Genomic DNA, 23,638 nt, shown 5'->3' on the forward strand with positions numbered 1-23,638 from the left:
CTCCAGATCTGGCGATTATTTCCTGTTCTCAGATCTCAAAGGAATACTCGCTGGGAATAAATTTTCGTCGAATGAAGAGGTGATCGCCGAAACTGAGGCTTATTTTGAAGCAAAGGACAAGTCTTACTACAAAAATAGTATCGAAAAGTTGGAGGGTCGCTATAATCAGTGTATCACCCTTGAAGGGAATTATGTTGAATAAAAAAAACTAATTTTGCTAAAGAATGTGTTTTACTATGGTAGGTCGGGGACTTTTCAATTGACCTGTTAGTACAATATATTTCCTTAATTTTCTTAAACATACAAATAGTTTAAACCCTTTCTCAAGGAATAATAGACCATATTAGCAGACTTAAAGTTTTATTCAAAAAATTAAATGATTAATTGAAAAATTAAAAAAGGTCTGCTAAAGATTTTATTTAAATTTAGTTCAGTTTTATTCAGGCTCCCACGTGAGTATGAAAAACCGTATATAGAAGAGAGCATACGGATAATAGAACATCAACGGTCTGTGAGATTCGGACATACGGGCAGGGCACCTTTAACCGAATACTAATAGATACAAAGACATTATATTAGTGGTCAGAAAAATAGTTTGATATACAAATTAACAAAACTAAAAAATATCCGTCAAAATGGTAAGCTTTAGAAGAATATTTTTGTACTATTTTAATAAAAATAAATATATTATTATAGTTAGTGAGCAAAACAGAAAATACTTAACTGCTAAATTGTGTACTAAATATTTTTTCTCGATGTCGTACATTGTCAATTTACAGAAATCATAATTAAATAACAATTCTTTTTAATCGGCATATGGAGAGGCTTTTTGAGCTGCCCCACTAATACCACTTTAAATATTGAATAAGTTGTATTTGTATGCTGCCTGTAATTGGCTCGTTACAAATATTAAAGCTTCGACAAAAAATCGGTTATAAAATATTCCTTTTTAACCATTTTAATTTTTTTAATAACTGAATCTTCCTCGTTAATAATCTTAGACTTTTGCTTCCTTTTTTTAGACTACCTTTTAGCCATCCTCTGTACCATGAGAATATAATATCGTTTTCCTTGCCCTGCTTTTACACCATTCGTTTGTACATTTTTTCTGTTACGGTGCAACAAACTGGTGAAATTATGAGCGTAGATCAATACATGAAAAAAGATTTTGTTTCCTGTAAATACAGCTGATGGATCAGAGTGGGATTTTGAGAATAGCAATTGAAGCTCAGAGACTGAAGGACTGTATCAAGAACTTATAAATTTCGAAGATGAGGAACTGTGAGGGTAGCTTGCTTGAAGACTAATTGCTGGTAGGAATGTTGATGCTAATTTATGGGATTGGATTTTAGTTCATGTTTTATCTGTAGTTCTAGAGAGTGCGAATCGGTTTTCGTGTTATTGTTATTGGGTAAAGATAATATCTTTTGAAATGGGTTTCTGTTTTTAACCTTTTGTGCTGGTTTGAAAACAGCCTCTATCTGCTTAAATTAATTAGATCAAGTAATTTTTATATGGACAAAAAAGTTTCCTCCATATATCCAAAAATTACCTTAAAATATGAAATAAGAATAGTAAATTATAGTAATGTGAATGTCACGTGTAATTAGCCATAGCAACGTGCAATGCATTAGGACTGGGGCGAACTAAGCTACACCAATTTGTATATATACTTTATTATTACTTGTGTAAGTGTTATTTTTTAGTATTTATCTTGCAATTGTCATGTTTGTGTGATATGCAAAAACAACAGAACAAAATTAATAAAATAATTTGTAACTTAAGCATATAGTACAATACTAAGCATATCAATCCAATATAAAGTCTGTTCAATAAAACAGTGAACTCACGTCATCTAAATTTATGACGTCTAAACGGCGTATTAACTCCGAGTTTTAGTTAATTTTGGCTCTAACATTAGTATTATATTTACATTAAACTCTTTTTCACCTCACCTATGTGGTGGAGTTTGTTTTTTATGTAGCCCGCAAAATTAACAATTGTATTCATTAGAGAGAGAAGTGATTTCATTAGAAAGCATATTTGCCTTTTACGTTTAGTTCTTATTTATATCGGTGCAGTGTTACCTTGTACGTTATATTGTGTTACCTTGATAAAACTAGATTTAATCACCGCATTCCCCCTAACGCATTTGCCGTATCAGTTAGTATTCTTTTACACCTCATACATTTTAACCAAATGATCGTGTATAACTTGAACAACTACACATTCATATCTATACACATACATCTTTTAGACTCTGTCATACAATTTCCTACAGTTATCATATATTAATTATATACGAACCTTTAGTTGTTTCCACTCTCATCAAATATCCAGAAAGTTTCTTGCAAGTAAATAACTGAGCTGTTGATTTCTAATCTTTCTAACAGTTGTTCACGATTCCATTATTTGTCAATTTCTTCTTGAATGTGTCTAATCGAATTTGTCGAAACCAAAGGCGTTATTAACTATTGCACATCCGGCATTAAGAACAATATATCTGCAATGAATTATTAATAAATGTTTTGTCTAATAAAACCTTCTACCGGTTACATTTTTCCATCAAATTTTATTTCTTTAACACTAATTTTATTATCATCTTGCCATGTGACCCAATGTCCCATTCGGAAATATCCCTGTCTCATCTAAATACACAAATTCAAATATTAAGTCTGCATCGATTTTATAATAGGCTTTTAAAGTTGTATTTTTTAAATGCAATGTCTGGAAGTTCCATTAAACCTCTTTGTGGGTTATCTTTACACAATTTAAAATCTATATTACTCAAAAGTGGTACTTTCCCGATTTTCTTTGAAAAGTTTCCTTTGAAATAGTTGTATTAAATTATGTTTATATTGAAAAAACTACTCATTATAAATTTTATATATTTGATCTCTGAGCTGACATCCAGGTGATCTTGATTATAAGGACAGTTTCTTTTCGGCAAATCCAAGGCTATATTTTTCATTTTTGAGATATTTTAGTGGCCGTACTTAATAGTAAATATGCTTACCTCTCTAACACAATTTACTGGCAAGTAAGGGCTTCTAATATTTCGTTCCTTTTCGAAGTAATTGATCGGAGGTGCAATTTATTCTGCTTGGTTTCGGCATTTTCAACCAGAGCATTACTAAACAACGATTTGAAATTTATCGGAACAAGTAAAGCGGTAAAACAACGTTTGCCGGTTTATAATCTACAGTTACTAATATTTTGAGGAATTTTGCAGACATTTGACAACGGCTTTCGTACGCTAATTCTATTATATGTTTGAACTTATCAGACAACGCTGTATCTGCTTTTAATTAGAATGAAATGAGAAGGAAAATATCTAATGCTAAAACGAATTTATAAATTATGACAGGCAATACAATAAACATCTTAATGTCGTGAATTCACTGTTATTTTGTAAAGACTATATGTTTCTCTTCTATGATTTAACAGAAATATCCAATAGTAAAGATTGACAATTTTATTATGCTAGATATAATTAATTTAACAAGATAGTAAATTCGAGTTAGTGTAAAAGCTAACTGCAAATATAATTCTGATACGTGTAATTTGACCTTTTCTGTCATCCAAATACTAAGACGCTTTTATACTGAATTATAGACTATACATATTTTGCTTTGAAACATGATTCATCACAATTACGATAGCCAGCTCTCTTTAAAAATTGATGAAACTAAGGCAACAGACGTTATATTAATCTATAATTCAAGACGATATTGATTCTTGGCTGCTCGTATTCTATATAACGTAAATCTGTTTGTTGCTTGTATCCCACAGCCACATACAATTTACGTAACCTTCGCAGGTTTCGATTAAATTATACGAAAAAAAAGGTGGTACGCGTAAGGACGAAAGAGCGAATTTACCGCCTCTCTCCGTCCCTACAATCAAATTAAAGAAACAAACGCGTACGCCCCGTTGGCCTCAAATTTATGAAGTTTTTGCGCTGTTGAGTCTCGCGCCGTTCCCCCCATGACCCCCGCTCTCCGTCGGTCGCCATAGAATTTAATAACGCCCTCCAGATAGGCATTCTCCAAATTGTGCCAGAAATAAAATTCGACGTACCTTTTTGTTCAGTAAATTTTCCCCCTAATGTTGGACAGCGACGTAAACAACAAGGGTGATAATGTTTAGCATATGAGATTTGTAGGGAGCCCGGGGTTGGTAAAGGTGTGGCAGGTAGGCCACTCGATCGTAATTGGAACGTACACCTGAGGAAATAAAAAGAATGCTACACAATTAAAGCTTATGTTGTCTGAGTCTACTTATATATGGTCAGACGGTCGTCTCTAAATTTAGGACGAGGTATTTTTTCTTGTATATCTTCAGATTACTGCGTACTCTTATTAATTTTTTCCTTCATATCGGGCGCCCAATATGGTACTGGATAACTTCGAAATTGGTGTATTAATGTTTGATTCAAAAATGATGAGTTTATTTATATAAGATAAGCTATAGCTAAGATATAGCAAGCAAATAATCTAAATGAATCGTTAAGTTTGAATGCTTTCATATTTCTCTACATAAAGTGACAATTTTTGATTGAATTTGAATCTGTAGCTGAATCTGCTGCTAAAAAGACTTATGGCAATTATTGATTTTAGTTGAAGTTGTCATTTTAATGCCAACAATAATGAGTGACCTGGAGGACCAAAACATCTCAAGGAATATTAATTTTAAATTTTATTGAACGAAAACTTAACGAAACCCAATAAAATCATGGGTTAGTCTAGGAGAGCCATCCATATCAACATCAAAGTGGAGTATTCATGGCCATAAAGTATTTCTGCACATGTACAGTGATCAGCAAGGTGTAGTATGTTACGATTTGTTAAAACCGAATAAAATGCTTACTGCAGGTGTATACCGATGACAATTGAAACGTATTCACTATAGTGCCATGAGTACTATATGCTTAGGTCGATACAGCATGTCTTGGCTCGCACAAGGTTTCAAAATGCAGGAACCAAACAAAATGAACAAACTACTTCAACTGTTTTGTGGAAACCGGACAAACAGATAGGAATAAGTTGGAAGTATGTTGGAAATTATTTTAATTTAATTTTTATTTCAATTTAATATATTCAATATTATCACAATAATGTATCACACATACAATATAATATCACAATAACACAATAAAATAATATTGTAAATAGATAAATAGGTTTAGGTAGGTATTAAGCTAAATTGTGTGTATATAGTAGAATATAAAATACGTGTAGCAGATGGGTTCAATAAGGTTTTTGTTTATTTCTATTTAGTTATTACATCGATTATTATGTACATATTTTATTTTGAAATATACTTTCTGTGTAAAAAATATAAGTTTGATTATTTTTTAATTTTTAGTGAGTTCCTTGTCTATTTTTTGAAGTCGGTTAAATTTTTTTTGTTAAAATATTTTACTTTTTTTTTTTAGTGTAAGATATCTACTAAATAAATTACACAGTTAGTTTATTTAAAATTACAATGGGCAGGCCAAGTAAAGGTGCAACTCGAGTGACGAAAAATAGGAATAAAAGAAACAATGATTGAAAATAAGGAGCGCTTCGGGCCCCGTAGTCCGCTACCTAGCCTAGGTGATTTGATAAAGGTTATATAAACTAAACTAGAACAACAAAAAGATAATGACCGCGCCGGGATTCGGACCCGCGATCTCAGTTTGGGAGCTAAACGCTTTAATCATTGCACCAGAGAAGCAGTAGTTTACAATATTTCTACGAGGTCTTATATGCTATGGTTAATGCTTAAAAAGCAAACTGAATAACTTTTGCACTGAACGACTTCCTACTTTCCGTCACATCAGCTTAGCAATGACATTATATACAAATATCTGATTATTTTAGATAAAAAATATGTGAAAACTTTGTACATGCCCTTGAAATTTAAGCTTTCTCCCGATTTCCTCCCCTTCCCACAACCGATCCTGACTTGGTTACAACGGGATTACCTCGGAAGTTTTACTCTTTCGAATAAAACCAACATTAAAAAAACATATATACAGCCGAATATAGGATCTACACCTTTTTCAAAGTCGGTTAAAAAGGTAGATGTGTGACGCAATAACTTCCTTAGCCATCAGACAATAACCTTGACATTGTTATTATTTATTCCCACTTCATAGCAGCTAATTTCGACCGAAAAAAGTTTAATACATTAGATGATAGGTATTTAGATTTCATTATTAAACCAGCACATGTATTTTATTGACTGAACCAAAAGTATCATATTTTTTTACCTTATACTTCGTCCGAATATATTTACATATTATATTCCTTATACAGTACCGAAATTCGTCGATTATTGGTGAATTAAACTTCCTCGCGTACTTACTGGCAGATGTTTTATCATGTTTGATGGCAATATTATGGCTGTCAGTTGATATTTGATCCAATCCTATTTTGAACATTTAGTCAAATGTCGTTGCTCTGATGAAGAAACGTTTGTAGTTCTTGGACCATAGTTTGCTTCAATTTTGGATTTTATCTGTGGAGGTGCACAAAATAAATGTCTGAGAGAAGGATCTGCAGGTGATAGTGGTAGCAATGCTTCGAGTAAGTAATGACTTTCCCGTAGTATCTGCAAATGTTATAGATTTTGTGTATAGAACTTATGTGTATTTCTGATACAAATTTGAATTTTACCAAACTTTATGGTATCATAACTTGAAAGTGACCATGAAATTATCCTGTACAATATGCGTTTCATTACTATTATATTTTTGAATGTTGGCTCCAAGACGTGGTTAACATCATTTTGATGCCAGAAATTAATGAGAGCCAGGAATCTGGTGATGGTACCGATCATGACAATTTTACTTTTTCAGCGGCACAACATAACTGATATTATTGAATAACTGATTTGAAGTAGAATGCTGCTCATATTTGACTACCATATTTCATCATACAAGTACAAGTATATAGTTTCATCAATAAGTCATTACATATTTCAACCCTATATTCTTGGTAAATGTCTACTCGACCGGAATTAGAATATGGTTTAAAATTACCGTTGGCACATAGTTGTAGTCCGTTTAATAAAACAGTGAAATCACGTCATTTGAATTGATGACGTTAAAATGTCACAATGTTGCCGTATCAACTATGAGTTTTAAGTCATTTTGACTTTGACATACCACAAAATTCTAATATAAATAAAATAATTAAACTGTTAAAAATAAAAAAACTATATAATTAATTTTTTTATTACTCTTCGTGAGTCCATAATCTGCCCTATTGGCAATAAGTATTTCTTATGTCTATATTATATATACATGGCATGTAGAAAATCACTTCATTAAGCAATCTTCTGTATAAAATATTTTCTTAATTAATTAGTCTTATTCTAAGGCTTATTCTAAAGTCTACATATGTTCAGTAATCAGATCAGGTGGTGTTAAACGTTTTAGTCTACGCACTTCACTATCACGTCGCATATTTAGCTGATTAGCGAGTACATTGGGATGCACTGACACTCTTTCGAAGTACTTCACACAAACACGTTGAATTACACTCGTTATAGGTTCTAGAGGAATATCGCGTTGTATTACTTTATTTGAAATATAGTACGGAGCATCAACAATGGCACGCAACACCTTATTTTGGAAGCGTTGAATGATGGATATATTAGATTTGCTAGCGGTACCCCATAGTTGGATTCCATATGCCCAAATGGGCTTGAGTATAGACTCATACAGCAATACCTTGTTATCTAATGATAACTTGGATTTGCGCCCGATGAGCCAATACATTTGATATAATTTTAGTCCCAGTTGTTTCCGTCTAGAGAGTATGTGTTTCTTTCCGGTTAGGCGTCGATCCAAGTGCATACCAAGATATTTAACATGCTTTGCTTGGGGGAGTTGACGATGATTGATATTCACTGGTGGATATGTTCTTCTACGCAGGGTAAACGTTATATGCGTGGATTTTGTTTCATTGGTTTTAATGCGCCATGTCTTCAACCATAATTGTATTTGCTCCAGGTGGATTTGTAGGTTTATTGATGCTGTGACTGGATCTTCATGGGATGCTAAGATTGCTGTATCGTCTGCATATGCTGCCACAGTAGTTAATTTTGTGGTGGGTAGATCAGCCGAATGCCTATCAGTGAGATACGATTTTAGTAACTGATAGTCCAGATGAGAGAGAAGTTTCTTTAGTTTAACATGCAAGCCCGTATGCCATACTTTGTCAAAAGCCTGAGATATGTCTAGAAAAGCAGCCGAACAATATCGTTTGGCATTTAGGTGAGCGTTTATTTTGTTTACAAGTCTATGCACTTGTTCTATAGTCCCATGCTTATTGCGAAAGCCAAACTGATGTTCTGGAATAATTTTTCTTTTTTCTATTATATAGTTTAGCTTTTTATGTATAATTTCTCCAAAACTTTCGAGATTATCGGTAATAAACTTATATGTCGGTAGGAGGTCACATCTTCTGGTATTTTTCCTGGTTTAAGAATCACTAATATTTTAGCTACTTTCCAGATACTCGGGAAGTAATTAATTCGTAGCATAGCATTAAATATAAATGTTAATAGTTTTATACCCTTTTCTGATAGTTGTTTTAAAATTTTGCCCGTAATTGAGTCATAACCAGGAGCTTTTTTAATATTAATCTCTCTCATTATTGTTTGTTTAACTTTTTTGACCATTAATTTCTCGTGCGGTAAATCCATTTGAAATGGCGAATATAGAAAGCTAGTAATTTTATTTTCCTCATATATAATTAATTTAAAAAATATTGTTATAAAATATAATTTATTTTAATATTAAAAGGACAAAAGGGACAAAGGTAATACAAAGGACTTAAAACTATAATTAAGTATACAGTTATAATAATTTGTAGGTTAGGGTTGTGTTTTATTATATTTACTTTGATTTTTTCCATACCACCTATGAGTTACAATTCCAGGCGTATGTTTTGAGGTAGTGATATATCAAATTGACAATTATATATCCAAGTAATATGTGTTACTTTCATTAGAGAGCATATTTACTTTTTACGCTTTGTTCACATTTCCTTCGCTGCAATGATTCCTTGTAAAGTCATTTTGATATCAATGTATTTCTCCTTAATTTGTTCTGTGACAACCTGTATATTTCTCTCTTGATAACACTAGATTTAGTCACGGCATTCTCATTAATGAATTTGTTATATCTGCAAAACAGTATTTTTTTCTTTCCTCGCACATTTTAAGCAAATGCTCATGTATATTCTCAACAATTTCACACCTATCTGTACATATAAAACTTTCGCACTCTACAATAAGATTTGCTCCAGTTATCATATGTTAATTATATCCCACCTTTAGTTGTTTCCATTCGCATCACCCTGTCTTGGAGATTTTCAGCATTGAATCATAATTCCATATTCAGAATGTTTTACTCAAGTGAATAACTAAGCTGTTAATTTCCAATCTGTCTAATATTTGTTCACAATTCCATCAAATTTTAATTTGTTCTTCAATATTCCTGATCGAGTTCTTCCAAACCGAGGGGGTTACTAAGTATTCCTGTTTCCAGTATAAAGAACAGTTTATCGGCAACGAACTAAAAATGTTATGACTATTTAAACCTAATCAATTTTTATTCCAGCGTTTACCTTTTATACATCAACCTTTGTTGTCTTAAGACTATTTTTATTATCATCATGCCATGAGTGACCATTGGGTATATGGGGACCAATATTCATTTCTCATCTAAATATACATATTGAAATAATGAATATTCATTAACTTTATTATATGCCTTTAAATGTCTGGAAGTTCCATTCGACCTCTTCGTGGATCATCTTTGCGCCATTTGAATTCTATATTACCTAACGGTTTATGAAAGGATGCTCTACATCCCTAAAAAAACTGCATATCTTTGAACTGAAATAATTGTATTAAATTAAATTTATATTGAAAAAACTACTCCTGTTTTTATACATTTCATATATTTCATCTCTGAAAGGGTTAACATCAAGCTGATATATCATTGTCATGTATAATCTAAGATTATATCATTCATTTTTTGAGAAATTTCAGTGACCCTGTCCATACTAATATTTAGAACAGCTGTAACACGCTAAAATATGTTCAATAACAATGGCAGCAATTACAGTAAAATGCTTACTTCTTTAAATACTTTTACTGGCAATTTTTTACTCGATTATCTCGTTCCTGTTCGAAGTAGCTGATTAGAAATGTAATCTGTCTTGTCTAGCTTCGGAATTTCGAATCAGAGTAAAAATAGGCAATGATTTGAAATATATTAATACAAGCAAACATTCAGACGATTGCTGGTTTATAACCTGTAATTGTTATAATTAATATTTTGAAGAATTTTGCAGACGTTTGACAACTGGATGACTTTGGCAAGTTGACTCGGTTGGATGTTCGAACTTTTCAGACAGCATTCTATCTCTTTTTAAGTAAAATAAAATATTCTCTGACTCTAAAACGAATTTAGACTTTGGGACAGGCACATATTGATGACGTGAGCTCACCGTTATTTTGAATAGACTATATATCTTATTTGACATCTGTGACATTATTATTATTATTCAATTGATTTTCACTTTATCTAATCGACGAACCTATAAAAAATATTTATATTTGTATGAAATATAAATAATTGTGAAGTATTAAACGGTCAAAACCGATACATTATCTTTAAGGTTTAATACATTATATATTCTAATCGCTCTTTGACAATAGTGGGCGGTATTTTAATTAGTATTCACCATTTTCAGTCAGAAAATAAATTTTCAAAAGTAGCCATAAATATTAGATAACCAACAGCAATGCCGATACTTCGTAATCAAAATTGTTATTTGTTGTATTATTCTCCTGGCATTATCCCATATTTTCTCACCATATAAAGCTTCCCTGGACTTCTACAAATATTTTAAAACCAAAATTAGCCAAATCCGTCCAGTCATTCTCGAGTTGTAACAAAACTAACGAACAACAATTTAATATTATTATTAGTAAACGGGTAATATAACAAAATAAATTGAAGACATGTGATTTTATTCACATTCAAAAAATTAAGCTAATGAAACTCAGAGAAATAATGATGTTTAAAAAAGCGACAGTTCATTTATTTTACCAGTTTTCCATTACCTAACCTTCTCCGTCTAGCAACCAAGACAATGAAGCTTAGCGATAAAAACGGAGCAATTTTTTCGGCATTCGATACCTTGCCATCACCCGTTCTCTTCCATCGTGCCCTCCCACATTCCAACGACAACGAGAACGGGTCTTAAAAAAACTTAATTGATATAAAGTTAATTTAAAGTTGTCTCGAACATCTTCTCCCATGTAAAACCCAACCGACCCTCCCCCCGTACCGTCGACCTTCCCTCCCGGGACTCCATATTCTCGTCCTCCACTTTTGTTACCCTTAGTCCTTGGCTATACCAAGCCCCGTCACCCCGAAAACCTGTCGTCCGCCCCCGGTACCGCGCCTCTCCTCTCCTTTGAAAAAATTTGAAGTGTTTAATAACGTAAAAGGCGGCGGCCGTTGAATGGAACGGAGAAAAAGTCCCGTCAAAGCGCTTATTTACAAAATGTCTGCTTCGTTTCGCCGTTATCTGGTTCGGTCTGGGGGTTGCTATGGCATCCCGATTCTCCCGAGAGGGGAGCGTGCGCCCTCGGCCCCGCGATCCCCGGTCTGGCGCTCCCTCGGCTCTGCTGGATCAGGGCTCGAGTGTTTTTGCCGGGCGGAATTCCACCGTTCGATTCCCGTCGTTCGACGAGTAACTGGGATTTGATTCCCGCCCATTGTTTGTTTTTTTGATGATTCCTGTAACGTTTCGCTGCCATGCACGGTATTCAGCTTCTCTGGTACGGCTATAATGTAACATTTATTACTCAGATTTTAGTGTGGTTCTAATTTTAAACTATAAAAATTATATATAAAATGATTCCCAATAAAACAGTCATCAATGTCGTCGAATGTATTTCCAGATTCACTCACTAAAGGCGAAAAATTCATTTTAAACGCGATTTACTCGGAAGCAGTTTTTCCTCCTCATTGTACTTATTAGCATTACGCTAGTTAAAAGAGGGCAGAATGAAGTTTGATGCCCATGATGATGTCCGAACATGTAACCGAATCAGTCTATAAAATTCGATTTACTGGTTGACCCATTTGTGTCAGATAATCGAGGTTATAAACCCGCAAATCTTTTGGCGCTTGTTTTGATAAATAGTTAACTGTTGTTTAAAATTTGTTTTCGACTGAAAAGTGTTTTCCTGATCTTGACCTGGAAAGATCTCTCCGATAGGTAGGACTTGATGAAAGCAGTTAGGTCATCTGGGAGGCCTAACTGCATACACTTTGCGATCAAACCGTCGTGCCAGACCTTGTCGAAAGCTTTGGTTAGGTCTAGGAGGACTGCTTCAAGCATTTTACGTTGGTCAAGAGCATGGTGGATGTGTGAAGCCAGACGGGTAACCTGATGGACGGATAAATGGTGAACGCAAAAGCCGAATTGTTAATCAGGAATGATGCTGTTTTCTTTTGTGAAATGGTTGAAAGCGTAGAGTATTGCACTTTCAGCAAACTTCGAAATAGCACTGAGAAGGCTGATGGCTCTATAGTTAGATATATTATCTAGCTCCTTTCTTGGGAATAACCGCAACATGTGCGTGTTTCCAAGACGCCGAGAAATGTTTCCATGATAGAGTTAATGATGTTTGCGATTACGGCTAGAGCGGTACAAAAGCAGGTCATGAATAAAGTTCAAATTGATATGATGATTGAAACGCAATAAAAACAGTGGGTTATTTTTTCATACGAATATCATTATTTTGGAAAAAACTGTTAATCTGAAAATCGATAGGGGGAATAAGGAGAAATTAGAGATATGCAGATCTTTCAGGCATGTAAGTCATCACTTCATACACTGTTAGGTTATTTTTATTGTCTTACAAACATTCTCTAGCACTGAAAAACTATGTTACTTATACAATTTGTTTTTAATAAACAGCCTCTCAATAAAATGTGATAGAGTTTTGACATGCATATAAATACAACATTGGCCGATTAGTAGTTCCACCATCATTATGCTCTAAATTGAATATTGTGGTCTATTTTTAGAGCTCTGTTTTATTTTAATGACGACGTTTATTCTATGGAATTTCTAATAATTCTGGAAATACCCATATAACATTTTGTTTGACTAAGTTAGAATTATAGTAAAATTTCCATTGATTCACGCTATCTTTATTCCATTTTATTTATATAAATATATGAATACTAAATATAAGCAGCTTATAATAAAAAGATTACGAAATCGACTACAAAAGTCTAATTGATACCATCGTATCGAAACCTTATTAATCCGATTATAATAAAAGAACAATATAGTTTTTTTCATTCTAGCTACACTTTTTCTGGTGTTTCTGAAAAACATTAGAGTTCTATGTCGATCAAATAATATATATTTTTATGAGCTGTTCTAGAGTAGCATTTTCAACGAAAACGTAATGTTATTTTTAGATAATAGAATACCACAATTATTGTGTTAAATAGCCCCACCAGATAAAAAATTAGGAGTCTGGAAACATTGATAATCGATTTTCTAAACACATCTTCACTGGTGGGCGGTCAGGGACAGGTCTACTTCTATATCTGTTTCTTAACTAATAAGCTCAACCAGCTCTTATTGCTGCCTCAATACTTCCATTTAAAAGGTAGAACTATATATTGAAAATACAGTAGACACAATAAAGAATGAAATAGATGTGGTAAAAATAATAGGAACCACTTTGGGATAAAGAATGACCAGTTGCTAAGTATATATTATTTCTACAGGAAAGGAAATAATAATTTGTCACCGTCAGGCGAACAACTAGTTCAAACAGATCACCCGTGTTATATGACGTCAGTATATAGTTAGTAAAATCATACATTTTGAAAAAATATATCTATTTTTTTCGAATTTCGAAAATATATAAAAAAAAATTTTTTTCAATAAACCAATTTTATTTACCCCATTTTTCAGACCAAAGCCCTTTATTGTCGAAAAATAATAACAATAATAACAACATATCAATATTTTTCCTTTTTTCTGCTTCCAATATATCTATTTCATTCTGCCAATAAACAATGAATATTCATTGGTATTCGTCGAACTGCTATCCAACTTTTTAGTTATCTTTTTTTTACTACATATGAAAATAAATTTATTTTTATATATCCGTATATTGTTTTAATCAAATAATAATATCAGAATACCAAATATACTAAGGAACCAAACCAATTTTAAAGGAACCCAAATAAAAATTCAGAAAGATAAAATCATCTGTAATGGAAATAACAGGATAAGGAAATAGAGCGATAATTGCGGATAAGAAATTAGAAGAATTAGAGACAGAGAGGGACATGGGCGTGGAAAAAGCGCAAAAAGTTAATATCTATACAGTTCTTTAGACGAAAATTTAGAAATAAAATATTTGTATCAAAAAAATTGAACCGAAAAATTAAAAAATAATCAAACTTAGATTTTTAACACAAAAAAAACATTTTGAAATAAAATATGTACATAATTATCGTCATAATAACTAAATAAAAATAAACAAAAACTTATTTAATTTATCTATTACATGTATTTTATATTAAACTATATACACACAATTTAGCTTAATACCTATCTAAACCTATTTATCTATTTATAATGTTATTTTAACCACTACTAACTGACTACTTTGATGTCGGTGCAGAACAACTGAATAAACTGAACTACGCTTTATTACCAAAAAGACCAGCAATAACGAGTCAGAACAGACGCCAGTCATCTTCATGCATACACTTTTGGACCTTGAATATCATAATAATGTATCACAATATCACAATAAAATAATATTGTAAATAGATAAATAGGTTTAGGTAGGTGTTAAGCTAAATTCTGTGTATGTAGTAGAATATAAAATACGTGTAGTAGATGGGTTAAATAAGGTTTTTGTTTATTTTTATTTAGTTATTCCAGCAATTTTTTTGTTAAAAATATTTTATATTTCTCTTTTTAGTGTTAGATATTTAATCAATAAATTACAATAAATAAAATTACAAATTACAATAATATAACAATGGGTAGGCCAAGTAGGAGTACAGCCCGTATGAGGAAAAATAGGAATGAAAAACTATGATTGAAAATAAGGAGTGCTCCAGGTTTCGGGATCCGTTACCTAGCCTAGGTGATTTGACAAATGTTTTAACTAAACAACAACAAAAAGCTACTATCTCCGCCGGGAATAGAACCCGTGACCTCCGTTTGGAAGCTAAACGCTTTAACCATTACACAATAGAAGCAGTTGTCAACAATATTTCTACGAAGTCTTATATGGTATAGTTAGTGCTTAAAAAGCAAACTGAATGGCTTTTGCACTGAACGACTTCCGATTTTTCGCCACATCAGCTCAAAAATGACTTTAATCACAAATATCTGATTATTTTAGGTAAAAAATATGTGAAAACTTTGTACGTGCTTTTAAAATTTTAGCCTTTCCCTCAATTTTCCCTCCTTCACCGCAACAGATCCTGATTTCTTCCAATGGACCACCTAGGAAGTGCACTTTTTCAAATAAAAAATAATTTTGAAAATCCGTCAAAGTCGGTTAAAAATATCCCTTCGTGGATTGTTTAAGTATATACCTATACAGGTATAATTTCTAGTAAATAATAATCGCAAACCCAATGATTTTAATTCAAATATTTACCGAGTCTAATATACCAGTGTCTCGCCGAAAGGAGACGAGAACACGATCCGTTCGCTCTCGCTACCCTCGCTCCCTTTACCATTTCCAGCAGCCGACACTGCTATATTGTCTTATAATTACGTCGAAACTGTTTCGGAGGGGGGAACGGCTAAATAATTTGTTAAATAAACTGGCCGAAGCCGACCTCCCGACAGTCCTCGAAATCTCCTCAAAACAAAGGCCATAATTTAAAAGGCGGCCGTGGCGGGATTACGGGGAGAGAACCCCGAGGACGCCGGAATCTGGCCCGAAAGAACGGCACGAAGATTCGGCCGAACGAACAATAAGATTCCCGGACTTAATGGCGAACGGCAGCTCCGAATCGTTATCCCGTAATTATTTCGAGAGTCGGAGGGTGGGGAGGGACGGACGGACGTTGTTTCGGAACAATTTGACAATTCGGGACATTTGTTGTTCGTGGAGTGGGTGGACCTTTTTCAGTTCAAACGAAGTTTAGTGATGTTTAAATATTAGCTCTCACTTTATTCTCCCCGTCAAGGAACTTTAACAATATTCTTTAGCAATTGGTTTTGCTCATAACATTTGAATTTAATAATTATTTTTTCTTAAAACACCATATGTGTTACGTAGTTCCACTGGTACGCCGCTAGTAATTCCTTGAGATCTGTGTGGCGATATTTTTAGGTGTTGGTCTTCAATTGGTGACAAGTTTTTGTTATTACATTTTACGTTAGAAATGATAGTACAAGAAAATCTTAACTTACAAATTAATTTAATACTATCGTTCTCTAGTACTTCATCACAAGCAGATCACAAGCAAGATGAGACCTAGATAAATATTTCAGAATATATTAGTCCATAATTAAAATCTAATTATACTTCCCATAGTTGAAATTAAATTAGACCACTTAAAGTAAAGTTAAGAGTAATAACTTAATAGTTCGTGTGATTTGGTTCGCTTCCATCTCCTGGTTGCCTGTGCGTTATCCAGTAGCTGTATTGCGTCCGCGTAACCATACTTCAGTTTTAAGACCGAATGGTGCAGTTGTTCTTTGGTTACATAGCAATAAGCATGGGTAATTAAACGAAGAACTTTTGACGCCTTAGATTACTGGTCGTATTAATATCTTAGTGTAATACCATATTTGTAGATTCATAAGACCAAATAAGCTTTCTAATTGACTGAAAAACGAAGTTCTTTCATCTTGTGTCAAGTTCCAAGTCAATCTTCCGACTAACCAGTACAGTTCTTTGTTTTTGACTTTGATCTGCTCTGCTTTTTGTCTAACGTGATGTTCCAACTGAACCTGTCATCGTGATGAACGTCGATATATTTTACTTGAGATATTGGTTCTCAAATCATCTAATTAGGATTATAATTATTTATATATAAAGATTCATTATTTATTTAATCCTTATTTATAAATATTTAATATATTACCAACGTTGTAGTTCGTATCCTTGAAACAAATAAGCAAATATTAAATAGAATAATCAGAGTTTACTGGAGTTCGGACAGAAGCTTGTGGTTCAGGGGGTAATGCCACTAAAGGCAGTCTGAAGTAGATTAGATGCTCAACTATGTTCTATTGAAATATGGGAATAAAATTTCGGACTTTGGAAAACCACTCTAGTCCATGGATTCCTAAGATTTATAAATTCTGAAGTTGAGGAAACATTTTCTATCCCTATATTACTGTTATTTGAATACAAGCAAGTGGTTCAAGGTATACAGCCACCAAATTAGGATTGAAGTTGTCAGTGTACAGATATTTTGCCTTCATTAAACCTTCTCCAGAGTAACTTCTTCGGTAATTCTATTTTCAGTTTATGAATTAATTAAAAAAACATGAGCTTGTAATCCAAAATTTGATTATATTTTCATTACTGAACATTGAGTTACAATAGTGTTATTGATTCTACATTTCAGTTCTTAAATTAGAAAATTTAATTAGAGCTATAATTAACAGTTAAGTTAATAAGGTTTGATTGGGTTATTAATTAGTTATTAATGTAAACGATTTGTATTTTTCTTTAAATCAAAAAATATAGCCTTAAAAAATTAAAGGCGCAAATATTCTCGCACCTACATAACTCAGACTTGTTTGTGATGCTTGTATTTTGGAATCGTTGCACTATCAGTTACGTGAATTGGCTTAATTATGTACCCTTTAAGATGATGTTAGCTTCATGTGCTTGGTCGAAAATTTTTGACCGATTTTCAGGAAAAGTTTTGGCGAAAACCTCTAATATCGTAAATGCTTCTAGGCCTTATATTTACCGAATCACTGTTGTAATACTCTAGTAAGCACAATACACGAAGGTTTAAGAAGCATTCCATATATATATTTTTATAGACATTTTAAAGATCTTTTAATTATTTTTAATAAACTTAATTTTCAAAGTTTGGTGCATTTTTTATGAAATATCGAAATTTTTCTCAGTGGCCGACATCTCTAATCCTAGTGATTGACTTTCCAAGAAAAGCTTTCCTATTGATAATTCCTCCATGTCCCTCGGATTAAGCGATTAAACAGACAAATAAAAATTATCATCATATCACAAAGGGTTTTCTTGAACAAAGTTTCTCTTGAGGAAATATTTAAAAGGGCGCAGTCCCACCATTTAACTCCAGTTTTACTGGACATTGCTAATGATACTCATAAACTAAACCAATAATTCAACTAACCGTTCTCCCATGACCAAGACTTACTTATTCATCAATATATAATTTAATGTTTATACATTGTCCTTCTTCATAAGTTCATTGGTAGTATTAGCATGGAAAAATCAATAATAGAAAAAAAGGAGATGGTAAGCTTCATAAAAACTTTTGAGGAATAAGTACCCTATCAACTGTTGTAAAAGGATTTAAATATAGCTAGAGCTTGTACAAGGAAACCAGCCGAGAAGAGCAGACAGTGTTTAGATCTATTTTTGGTTGTGTATATAAGATTTTAACATACCTCCAGTTTATGGAGGAACATGTTAAATGTGTAAAGACCGTGGTGGTCATTTATATTAATTTTCATTCTACTTTCCACTATACACACTGACCTTCACTTTGGTTAACTTTGGAAATTGAGCATCTTTCCGCAAAAATTAATAAACTTTTCAAGCATCGTTCAAGAATGGTTTCATTAGTGTTCTTCTAAAAAATGTTGTTGTTTCTTCGCTATTTTTAACATAGCCGTGGACGAAATTTTGCGAAAAAAATAGCGCATTCAGTATGATGCTATTTGCAAATTCCTTATCCGATCTGATATTTGTTGATGATAACGTTATATTTAATGATAAATGTGTTCTTTATGATATATTTTTCATTGCTTTAAAATTAATATTTTTAATATGTTTTATTTGAATGTTTCCATTGCCAATTTTTTTGTATTGTTGATGACATCTATTGATGATGAGCTTGACATTTTTCAAATCCTATGCAAACTAGGGCGAGATTCAAGTCCTGCAACACCAGCAACGACGTATTGCTTGAGAAATAGATAACCTCCCGAGTGGCAACCATAGACTGATGATGACATTTGCTTTTTTAATTGTAATTGAAAATATTAGGTTTCCTCAAGAACAACCCCATTAATTTCAATTAGTAGGTCGCCCGTGCCCTTCCTTGTTGGGGTAGTGTTGCGACGACACGTTGGGGTTGTTTCATTTTAAAAATGACCAATTAATTTAGCCGGAGACGAGGTGAGCGCCGTAATCCAAAAGACGGGAGCGGGGAAAAAACAACGATCCCGGCACGGGCGTCCTTATTACGTACGACAATTTGTCGAGGGCGGCCGGGCCAGCCATGGCTTGAGCTGCAGAGAGAGAGACGGGCGACTCGTTTTCGCTCATTAATCCAGAAACATACACCAGGTGGCTCTGCGCTCGTAATTTACGACGCTCAGCCCTTTAATGCCCGACACGCTCATTAAGCTGCACAATTAAAACTACACAATGGCTGCTCGACAATCGGCCGTCTTGTTTTGTACGGTCTCGTTGTTGTTACTCTTAATTTTTTCATTGCTTCCCATCTCTAACACATTTCGCGCAAGAGTTACAATATATATAGCACAATTCTGTCACAACATGTCAAGGTTTGACGTATTAACAGAATGTTATTTGAAAATGTTACATATAGTTTAATCAAAGTCTTTTTGTATATACGTCATCTAAATTTGTGACGTCAAAACGTCGCAATATTGCCACATCAACTCTGAGTTTTAATTTATTTTGTCTTTCGCCTAATATATATTTGACAAAATTCTAATCTAAATAAAATAACGAATCAAAAATATTATCAAATATAATTTGTTTCAACATTGTAGTATATCTAAAAATGACAGTTAATTATACAACCACAATAGTTTATAGGTTAGAGTTATACCCTCTTATTATTTTTTATACTATTATTTTCAAGAATTTTGCATACGTTTTACAACAGGATGACTTTGACAGGCTGGTTCGGTTACAAGTTCGAACTTATCAGACAGCATTGTGTCTCTTTTTAACTAGAATAAAATGAGAAGCATTATTGTTATTGTCTGATGCTGAAACGAATTTAAAAATTGCGGCAGGCAATACATTAAACATCTTAGTAATGTATGTACAAAAAACGTCGAATATGCAATATACATTAGGTGGCCAAGTTGTTAGGAACAATATTGAGTATATTTATCTACAGTGTATAGGTGTCCCATGCCTTTGTGTGAAATAACAGACTAACTGGGTGTTCTAACCTCTCTACAAGGGATTTGGAGTAGAATTGTTCACCAAGGCGTGGTCTTACATAATAACTTATGGAAGGTTGATTCGTCAGAAGAGCATACCAGTAAATTAATAGTATTAATACTATAAAATCGTTATTGACCAATTGTATTGTTTAAAGAAGTTATCCTTATTCGAGTCCAGTCGGCAACATTCATATTTCGATATTGTCAAGCCCATTGGAGTGATTTCTTTTTCATGCTGTCGGTTAGGTGTGGTTTTTTGGAAGGTCGCCGTCCTATCAAATTCTCTTCAACCAACGACATTATCCTCTCCTCAATCGATATTTTTGATATTTTTTTGACCTTTATATATCGATATTTTTCGATATTTTCTGAAAAAAAAATTAATTATATTTCTTAAACATTATAAAAAACCTTTGATGGTTTCTTAAATATGTCGCCACATGTTTTTTTTAAATATTTAAAGAATATCGATAATTTTTGGGCCAATATATTAATACTTATAATTTTTCATAAAAATATCGATATATATTTTGTAAAATATCGATGTATTTCCTAGTTATTTTCTAAATATTTCTCGACAATCAAAACCCCTACTACGAAGTACAACAAACAGAGGACTGTACTTGAAGAACAAAACTTGAAAGAAGGTTACTAAATTACAGAAATAAAGACAAGCAAAAAGTTCCATATAGAAAACCATATAAATAGACGCAATGCCTTAATTAGACGAAAATTTAAAAAAAATCGAATAAAAAAACATTTTCAGGTCCTAATTAACATTTGAGGGAAACATTTTCCAACACACAGAAAAAGCATTATCTAATTTAAAAATTATTAAATTTACGAAATGTTTTCATTAACCCAATAATATAATTTTGAATGGGAATCTACTGAAATGTTTATTCTTTAAGAGATTAAATATAATGTAAGCAGATAATATGGTTTTCATTCAACATTAATAAAAAAAAATTTCTATATTAACCACAGTTAAAATGATAATATATATAAAATGGCCCATAGAAATTCTATTAACTTTTCTCTTTAACCAAAACAAACACTTATTTTTTGGTTATCTTATTGCAATGTCTTGCTGAAAATGCTCACTTCACAAATGAATTAAAGTTGGTTCCTTGTACAGTTAAATAAAATTTAGATAACATAATAAATATGTCAGAAAAATGAAAATATATGTAACAATTATTCCCTGCTAAAGTATCACAAATACTCTTGCTCTTTTTGGTACTACAGATCTACTACTGCTGTACTACACTGTTCGTATTAGCACAAATAATCTATAAAGAAACAAATATTACAATGCTCAGTTTTCAAAGCTATTAATTTACTTCTTTTGACAAAAAGTATTGAATTTATACTTACTGCTAATTCTCTTTGGAGGTTCTAATGTGAACTGAAAAACTTCTGTTGATTCCAATTTTCAACTGGTGGCCATATTTTCTTTTTTCGATTGGTTAAAGTAACAGTTTTGTTAATAAATACATGTTATGTATGTCAATTCCATGGCTGGATAACATCACGTACTTGGGTCTCCACTTCGACCGACGATTCGGTTGGCATCCCAAATCCAGAAAGCAATCCATAAAGGTTCGGGGATAGCAACCCTGCTACCTTCTCTAATCTACCCTTCTAGCAGACTTTCCATCTGCATCAAATGCTTATTATGTTAATTTGATCCGTACTCCTCTACGGATCTAATGTCTACTTCAAGTTTGTTATACCCAACCAGGTCAAACGGCTTCAAGTTTTCAAAATAAGCTCCTCAGAAGAATCTTAAACGTTGGTTTGTTAGAAATAATCAAATTCATAGGGAAACTAACACTTCAGAAATCAAGCACTTCATATCCCAATCATTCCACAAACAACAACTCAGCTCAAGTTCTTCTGAAAATCAAGTTTACTCAAGTTCGTGAATCAATAAAATCGCTGGGTCGTCATGCCCAATAACGGCTGCCCGATCAGCGGATGACAAATCACCAAATTTAATGCAGTTGTAGTAGCGATCCACAGGGATCAACTGTGAGGCGGTTTCGGTTTAGGGTATTGGTAAGAGTCAGTCCCACATAACCCGGTCCAACTTGTCACTCCAGGGCAGCTCTCCGCGACAAAACAAAAACAATATGCAACTCCGAAATAGATATAATTCGGAATTTCATATTGTTTGAGCAACGCTCTTTCACATTTGGATCTATAACTACCAGGTCTGAAACACGTTGGCGTCATAAGAGATTTTCTTAAGTTTATCCTTGTTAAAGACTCATTCCTGCACTAGATCAGAATCTTTTGGAGAAAATCATTATCAATTTAAATAGGTAAATTTGATATTAATAGGAAAAAACAAATAATGCCTAAGAGATCTTACGTAATAATGACGAAAAAAACCTCAGACCAAAACGAAGAAGCAAAAATATCTGTCAGTTGATCTTGATTTTATTTTATTATATATTTGTTATATTTTAGAGTCTCCTTCTTACCAACTAGGGTTTAACTAGAATGGACCTACTGCCTCCTCGTTACTTATACGTTCCTCGGTATACGATCCAGCTTGCCGACTGGCGGGTAACCAACTTTAGAAATCATTCCAGAAGACATCAGGTCTTACCCAGTCCAGTAACTGGCTTGACCGGCACCATTTTCCTTGTCGCATTTTACACTCTTGCATTTTGGACAATTATAATTATAAACAATCACAAACATAAATTTACTACCATGCCGAGCAGGATTCAGATAGAAGCAGTAACTATCTCAACAGTAGGAAAACCGCCCTGTCGCCTTGACTACTGCGTCAATCAAGTCAGCAGTCCTTGCTTTTATAGGTCTCTGGTAACCAGGGAGTACAGTGAGGACAAGGTGGACAGCGAGAAGGAAACCCAAATATTGAAAATACCAAAACCACACGAACTTGTACAGTGTTACTATTAACTTTAGTTGAGGTTAATAAACGACTATTAAGTTTCGGGTCTTACTTGTGAACTGATGATATATATGAATAGTTGGAACAAATTAATTTATAATTAACAATGTATTAAGTGATCGTATACGAATAAGTGTATCCAAGACTAAAATATCAGATACTAAATATAGGACAGTAGTGACGAAAGAACAAACTTGTTTCTATTTCCATCTTGTTTAAACCAATTAATCTGATTTCAATAAAATAGTCT

The 23,638-nt window shown here is 33.0% G+C and overlaps 1 protein-coding gene across 3 annotated transcripts; it reads left to right on the plus strand.

The window, feature by feature from the left end:
- The first annotated feature begins 4,648 nt into the window (after positions 1–4,648).
- LOC143206768 (uncharacterized) lies at positions 4,649–23,526 on the plus strand. 3 transcript variants are annotated; one of them, XM_076419461.1, is made up of 3 exons: positions 4,649–4,826; positions 4,912–5,051; positions 22,935–23,106. In XM_076419461.1, the coding sequence occupies exons 1-3, from the start codon at positions 4,785–4,787 to the stop codon at positions 22,960–22,962; spliced, it is 210 nt and encodes a 69-aa protein (XP_076275576.1). In that variant the 5' UTR covers positions 4,649–4,784; the 3' UTR covers positions 22,963–23,106. The 3 variants fall into 3 exon arrangements, 2 of the variants coding, with proteins under 2 accessions (XP_076275576.1, XP_076275575.1); XR_013008516.1 differs by lacking the exon at positions 22,935–23,106 and having other exon boundaries at positions 4,702–4,826; positions 4,875–4,986; XM_076419460.1 differs by lacking the exon at positions 4,649–4,826 and having other exon boundaries at positions 5,015–5,051; positions 22,935–23,526.
- Positions 23,527–23,638: the final 112 nt, after the last annotated feature.

Source organism: Rhynchophorus ferrugineus, unplaced genomic scaffold (assembly GCF_030347505.1).
Source record: "Rhynchophorus ferrugineus isolate W39M unplaced genomic scaffold, kcgeb_rfMv2 rfM1, whole genome shotgun sequence".
In the NCBI taxonomy this organism is placed as follows: Eukaryota; Metazoa; Arthropoda; class Insecta; order Coleoptera; family Curculionidae; genus Rhynchophorus; species Rhynchophorus ferrugineus.